The 7,500-nt window shown below is 33.9% G+C and overlaps 1 protein-coding gene across 1 annotated transcript in view; it reads right to left on the bottom strand.

Moving 5' to 3' along the window:
• The window catches only part of LOC125045888 (golgin subfamily A member 7-like), an 18,316-nt gene that overhangs the window by 57 nt on the left and 10,759 nt on the right, over window positions 1-7,500 (bottom strand). Inside the window, exons 2-5 of the mRNA XM_047643472.1 lie at window positions 7,223-7,357; window positions 6,536-6,688; window positions 6,121-6,222; window positions 1-4,714 (exon numbers count right to left, since the gene is read on the bottom strand). The exon at window positions 1-4,714 is cut by the window's left edge and continues 57 nt beyond it. Of these exons, the coding sequence (XP_047499428.1) occupies window positions 4,667-4,714; window positions 6,121-6,222; window positions 6,536-6,688; window positions 7,223-7,357 (438 nt within the window). The 3' untranslated portion in view covers window positions 1-4,666. The remainder of the gene's footprint in view (window positions 4,715-6,120; window positions 6,223-6,535; window positions 6,689-7,222; window positions 7,358-7,500) is intronic.

Here is a 7,500-nt window from a genome sequence, read left to right as displayed (position 1 = left end):
GCTCAGGGAAGAAAAAAATATACAGTAACCATTAAATTCTAAATAACAGAACATAAAAATCTTTTGTCCTAAAAACTGCAAAACTGGTAAGTCTCTTTGTCCCTCTGGGAGCACATGTGCAGCAGCGTGTCATGGTTTTTGGAAAGAAAAATTTCATAAAAAATACTTACAATCATTGCAGACCTCATCACCCGGGATTGTTTGATGGGACTGTGTCACATTGTCATTCTCAGTTGATTGAAAAAGTACATATTTTCCATATATATGACTGAGTGAGTATGCAAATACCGATACTGAAATCACAGTAATCATAATAAATTGAAAGCATAAATACTAAAAGAAAAACAGAAAACAAAATATAGTAACAATAATAATGGCAGTAATAACTGTTATTACCATAAGATCAGATATTTACGAAAATAATGTAGTTAACAATCATGTCGAATGCAAAGTTTAAAAAGAGAAAGAAAGCCATTGTCATTTTTTTTGTGAGGTCTAACTTCCAGTCACCACTGAAATCCTCAACTACACTTTACGTGATCCCATTATAGAAAGTACAAAAAACTCTTTTTAGTGAAGCTAAGGCGACCCCCAGGCTCAGGGTACAAGGTATTGACTCCCCAACAAACTGGCTAGCGGTGAGTACCATTCACAATTCAACGGGATATACAACTATGTACAAATGTGGCCCACAATTTCCCCAAAACTGCAGAAGAGGTACATACAACTAGGTAGCCCCGAGGGTAAAGGTAGAAGTTGACAGCATTTTTTTTTTCTTTTTTTTATATATATCGGTACAGAAATAGACATCCAAGTTGACCCTTATAGCTACAACTATTAAGTATAGTTGTAAATGCATGCTGTAATTCTGGTTGATAATCACTGCATCTGGTAATCTACAAGTTTAAGTTAATATACAAGATCACAAATACCATAATTACATGCAATAGTTTTTTCACGCCATTTTGGATGTTTACAACTATACAAATCAATGTAAATAGCGCTAACCCACAAGGTATAAGTACAAGTATCTCCTACAAGTTGGTGTATTTATGGTGCATTGACACTGCAGATTTCATGGACATCAAACTACAGTGATATCAATGTCATATTTCCCAGGATTAAGACTACTTTATACATCTACAATAGCAAATGTCCCCTGAAGATTTATTGTTACAAATTTTAAATATATGCACCCTTGAAATGTCTATATCAAAATTATCATCATTCTTACAATTACACAGGAAAATTTGAAAAACTAACTTTTTTTCCCCCAAATCACTTCATACAAATACATACTGCACATAAAATATGGTCATGAAGAAATGAGCACTTTTTTTTTATGAACATTAATTAAACAATAATCTTCCCATTAGTATTTCCCTTGAAGACAAAACTGAGGGCATAAAAATAGAATATCGGCAATCTCCCTCAAGTAATCCTCCATGTTGAAATTTCCTAACTGAATGAGAAAGAGACAGAAAAATGCATAGAAATGTCCCTACATAGCCCCTACATTCAGATTTGTTTCCAATTGCCCTTTAGGAATCAAAAGAGTGATATTATAAACAGACACAGCTTCCAGTGCAAAGTACGCAGAAAGTGGTATTTGCCAAACATAACTGTACTGCCTTATAGTCCTTGGGGTTAGCAGGAAAGCATCAAATGACCTACAAAAAGTAAGCCACCTTTTCATTTTAAACAAAACGAAAAAAAAATCATCTTTCCTTTCATGTTTATATACAGAGTTCTATATGTATATGTATCATAAACACAAAGACGCTCAAAATGTTCCAAAGTATTTCAAGGTACAATATATCAAACACTCCCTAGTATTTTGTCTATGTTTGTTAGTTACTACTCTACACACCTGATAATCATGTCTGAGACTAGCTGGAGGGGGTCATCTTCTGAAGGATTTACAAAATAGGCTGACCATAAATACGCTTTGGTAAAAATACTTAAAATTATTAGTTGAAAAAAAAAAAAAAAGAAAGCAAATGATCATAAGTTCAGATCAACCAATACCCAAAGTCAAAATGATCTTTGATCTTTGATCTCAGTCAAATTGGACATAATTATTAAGAATTAATGGCACAATTATGTAATTTCTCAAGAATACACCTCAAATCATTCTTGCAATTGGTATTATAATTCCATTTATAGCTTTATCAATTTCCTTGACATTATTTCTGCATTTTTATAAGCCATAGAGGTAAAGCTTATCATTAATTTTCAATTAATCTTTTACAGAGGAAAGAAAAAATTTAATTTAACAATCTTGATTAAAAGCAAAACAAAATATGTACATATGTACATAGATTACATGTATCCACTTCCATAATAAAATCACTATTATAACTTTCTTAGAAACTCTAACATCCTTTAAACCTATGCTATGAATTTTAGTAAAAAAGCATTTTGAAAAATATTTCACAGTTCAGTTTCAAATGGTCTTGTAGGTGATGAGTCTGGCATCTAATTTCCCTTTCCTCTTCATTCCAGGTCCCACAAGTTGTCAAAATCCTGCACTTGTTCATACACTCCAATGGTGTTCATAAACTGTGTACAATGAAAGACAAACTGTATGGATTTGGTGGTGAAATATGGACCCTCTCACACCTTTCAATGTGTCTTCTGGTGATGCCTAGTGCCCATCAGATGGAAAATCCCACAGCTGATGCATGGCCATGCCACTTTCCTTCTTTACGCCTCATCTTTTGGTCTGTGAGGACTGTTTATCTATGTAATGTTACTAGATGTCACAGCAAGGTAGCACTATCCATTCATAGGTGTTCTGTTTACAGCCAAATATCAAGGAAACTGTTTTCTAAAACACTTCATGTTCCTAAGACATTAGTGGACCGCAGTTTCATATATCTTTATTTCTCCTTCTCCTGAAACGTGGAATCAGCTGCAAACACGAGTACTTTTTCACACAATTTTTTTTTTTCTTGTGAGAACCACAACACTGGATTATGAGTAACTAAAAACATGACTAAAATCAAAAGTAGCATATCATACACAAGTATATATTATTTTTGCCTACTATGCTAAATCATATACACAAGATCTAAAACAGAATTTGAAGGAATGATGAGGAAAATATATAATAGCTTGCTCTCACTGTCTCTCTCACTCTCTCTCTCTCTCTTGCTCTCTTTCTCTCTCTCCCTTTCTCTCTTTTCAACTCTGCCATATCATGCAATACAAGTGAAGGAACTTCAAGGCTTCTATACAAAGGCAACAAGCAAACAGCTCTAACACTGCATACTTGTCAACTACCAAATCTTAACACAATATCACTTTTGCTTCTCCAGTAACTTTATCTAACTAATTTCCTATTTTCAGCACATATTTCTCATTTTCTCCTTTTTTTGTAAGCGCATGTCTGCCATACAATTTAAGAGCCTCAATGCATTTAAACTCCATAATCATACTTAGCTCAAGGATTTTTCTGTATTATAAAATCAAACTCTTGAATAATAAGGCCTTTAATAACATATAATATAAAAAATCAAAAACTAATAATAACATGTGCATGATCTACTACACACCATTGCACATCCCAAGTCTGAAGATATATTTGGACCAAAAACAATGACAACAGTCTTGAATTAAATTAAATTAGATCGACTCAAAGTTTACAAACCAATCTTATCCTCAAAACAGATGCTGAAAATTAACCGAGAATTTACTCTATGAAACTTAAATATCACCAGGAATCATTAAATATGAGTATCATATCACTTACTTTTGTCATTATATAATTCACAGGAAGTTTAAGGATACTGATTTCCAGATTCCTATTAATTAAGCAGACTGAAGAAACAAGATGACAATTAATAATATGAAACGTTTCAGATTCTAGATATACTTGTAACCTAGAAATGGAGGAGGGAAAAAAAGGGACAAATGCTGTCTTGCACGATGTCAAGAATATAATGCAAAACAAAACAAAGAACTCAGACACCAAAATATGTATATAAATGCATTATGTCTATGAACCTAAAAAAAAGAAAAAAAAAATCACTGTCCAGTATATGTACTAGAATATCAAAGAAACAGAAATACCAGGATATTCACCAATGCTGCTAACTCTCCATGACGTTACCTCCCTGATAACACAAGGATAAAAATACACTGAACAAATCACACTGGAACAAATCACATCACTCCACCATATACCTCCCATATCTCATTGGCTTGGTCTGCTTCAAAATATTATATGTAATTAATCAAAGAAAAAAAGTACATAGAAATTAAAGTAATTTCTTTTTTGAACAGTATATTCTCACATACGTACATAGCTGTCTTAACTCAAGATACAATAAATTACCAACTACAGTGATAAAAGAGGACAAAATCATTCTCCATTACTTTTTTTATTACTTTTTTTTTTTTTCTTTTTAACTTGCAAGAAGGGAACAGAACCAACTTATACACCTCACATTTGGGGGTTGAATCTCGCTCTCTCATTCTTTCGAAAATGACACTTATATATTTGCCTTAATGCTATAATATACTATCCCATATAATGATAAAAATGTTGTGGATGAACATGAGAACTATGAATGTCTGCGGGTGAAGAGGATGACGATGAAAATGGGAATGGGAGAAATTATCAGTCCTGTACAGCACTTACACCTTTGCTATGTTGGACGTCTCATTGAGCTCTCGTCGTGGCCGGCTCTGTTAATATGCTAATTTCAATCTGAAATTTGATGTTAAGAAAAAGATCACCAACAGTGGAATGTGACATTGCTATGTCCTGAACATTACAGCAAATTCAATTTCCCCTTTATTTTCAGATCTGTGTAAATGATCATAACTATCTGTGGTCTATTAATTTCTTTTTTTTTTTTTTTAATGAAACATTCATACTTGAACTTCATTTTGCCTATTTACATATGCATTCATCCATTCATATCTTGGCAGCCATTCATACATGCATATACCCATCCCTCTATTAATTCAACCCACTGATTTGCCTACCTGTTTTTAGCTTGCTTCTGTCAACCATCCCTCCATTACCTCAATGCTGTTGTTTCGTGAAATCTATCTACACACAGATGCCTCCACAAGTGCTCAGCCATTGAGTCAATTAGTAGTCTTCACCTGATTTCCCCCTTCCTTTGTTTTTGGGAAAAAACGTTTTTCTATTGCCTCTAATATCAATGTTGTTATTATTATTGACATCATAATTATTACAATTATCAACAATACTAATGGCAATACAAATTACATCAAATATTATCAAAAATCAAGGAAAAGGATAAACAGGTAAGAAAAGTAGGATCAGTAAATGACTCCCTGGTGACTAACCACTTGTGGAGCCATCAGTGTAAATATAATTAATCCATTGGATCTGGGTGCACCACAACCTGCATATGGACCAAAACCCAGGCATTAAGCTTACATGAACAGCAACTCTCCCAGATGTAAATGGCATTAAAATATCCTTTGAGCTGACTCCATATCATTTCTCTAGGTAGTCTACAACTCTGTGTAGTAGTAATAACAATAAGTGACATTATGTTATTTGTAATTTTGTTCAAATATTTGTATTATTTGATTTTCCAGCACCACCCTTCACAGCAAGCAGGAATGGGATCCTAAGCACAGGAATAATGTCCGCCCTTGAGCCAGAGCTCTTCCAGTCCGAGCTCACAAATGGCACATTCCACCCTTATTTACAGTGGAAATAATGTAAGAGGCATCGAGTCTTATTTTCTCCAAGAACTTTGTGTACTTATGTGTCATTCCCATCAGCCCAGTCCTCAGCCAAATCATTTCAAAACAGCATTTTCACATCTCTAACCCCATCATTTTTTTTACATGAGATTAATAAACAAAACTCAATGGCATTGGGTTACCATATCTAGCCACCATTCCATTTCTCTAAGCATCCATCTATTCATTCTATTATCCATCCATTCATTCTATTATCTATCAATTCATTACATCTATTCATCTACATCATGTTTCAAAATTGAGCCCACCGACAAGAAAATCTTTCTATATTAAACTTACTCCTATCAATAATAAACAACTATTCTTCCAGCACATTCACCCTCAGCTTGAGATTACAAATTAGTAATGAGTGAAGTAAAAGGATACAACTCTCAGCCCACGTTCAATGGGGTTGGTGAGGAGTAAGCCACGAGGTGACCAGGCCCTTTCGTTCTGTTCTGCTACGTATTTTGTTACCTTCTTCATCATCTGCAAAAAAAAAAAATTATAATAATTGAGATCCAGAGAGTAAATCAATGAGAAAATGTCTCTCCTACTACATTTTCAATATATTCATATGAATTCAAAAAACAACCTACTTGACTGAATGAAAAATGATATTATCAATCTCACATTTAGCACTTTTTTAAGCACTACCAAAAAATATTGTCTAATTTGCAGCCAAGTGCCAAAAAAAAAGAATATATCTTATATTGCAGGAACTATTTTATTTCACACATCAATCCATACTCCTCCATGAGTTAAGAACAATAACCAACATGTATATGAGTTATTCACCAACCTGTTCATAATGTGTTTCCATGCAGAAGAACACAAGATATGCTGTTAAACATCCTAGACAACCTTCACAGTACCGACCACATGACATTTTCTCTGCTTCCACAAACATCCCATTTATGTCATTTATTGTGTTTTCAAAGACGGATTTCTCAATCTGCAATGGAAATAAATCCAGTAAATATCCTGATATTTTTAAAACCTTCAAGTTATTAGCTACAACAAAGCCAAGTAAGCATATAAATATCCAACAAGAAGGTTGAAATATATTCTAAACTTGCAAGCAGCTACAAAAATTTTACATTCCAAAGTTCATAAAAAAATTCTTCCCTATGTCAGTTCATGTAAATAACCTGCTCACTTTTAAGGATTCCAACTTTAGGGCTTCTGACAGTGTGGAAAATCCTGTCTAATCATTTCTAGAATGATTATTTTCTTCAACCTTCTGATGTAAAAGATACCTAAGTTTAATATATCATTACACCAGTAATTAATTCAAATTCCCTATCACTGATGATCCTACTACTAACATCAACCGTTACTAAAACTTCACAAAAAATGAAACCTGTAAAATGACAACCTCTCTGACAATTTTGCCAAATAAAATCACCATATATTCTTAGTCCATCTCCAATAACAATATTCTCTTTTACACTAAACCCTAAAACAAAAGTTCTCCTCAGTATCTAACCTTTCCCTCCAGCTCAGGCGGGAACTTGGTCTGGAATTTGACAGACGTCCCCTCTGAGTAGTCCCTCTGTATGAAGACCTTGAGGCAGCCCGCAGACCGTGACCCAGCCAGGTCTTCCAAGGGCGTCCCGTGATTCTGGGGGGTATAAAGAGGCAAAGGTTTCAATGGAAAGACTAGGTTATCTTTAAACAATCTCATCTTTTTGGTCATCTTAAAAAAAAAAATCTCATAAAAAATGACACACAAAATAAGTGGGAAAGACCAACAGAGAAAGAAAG

Source organism: Penaeus chinensis, chromosome 38, assembly GCF_019202785.1.
Source record: "Penaeus chinensis breed Huanghai No. 1 chromosome 38, ASM1920278v2, whole genome shotgun sequence".
Taxonomy (NCBI): domain Eukaryota; kingdom Metazoa; phylum Arthropoda; class Malacostraca; order Decapoda; family Penaeidae; genus Penaeus; species Penaeus chinensis.
This window is presented reverse-complemented; position numbering and strand designations above follow the sequence as displayed.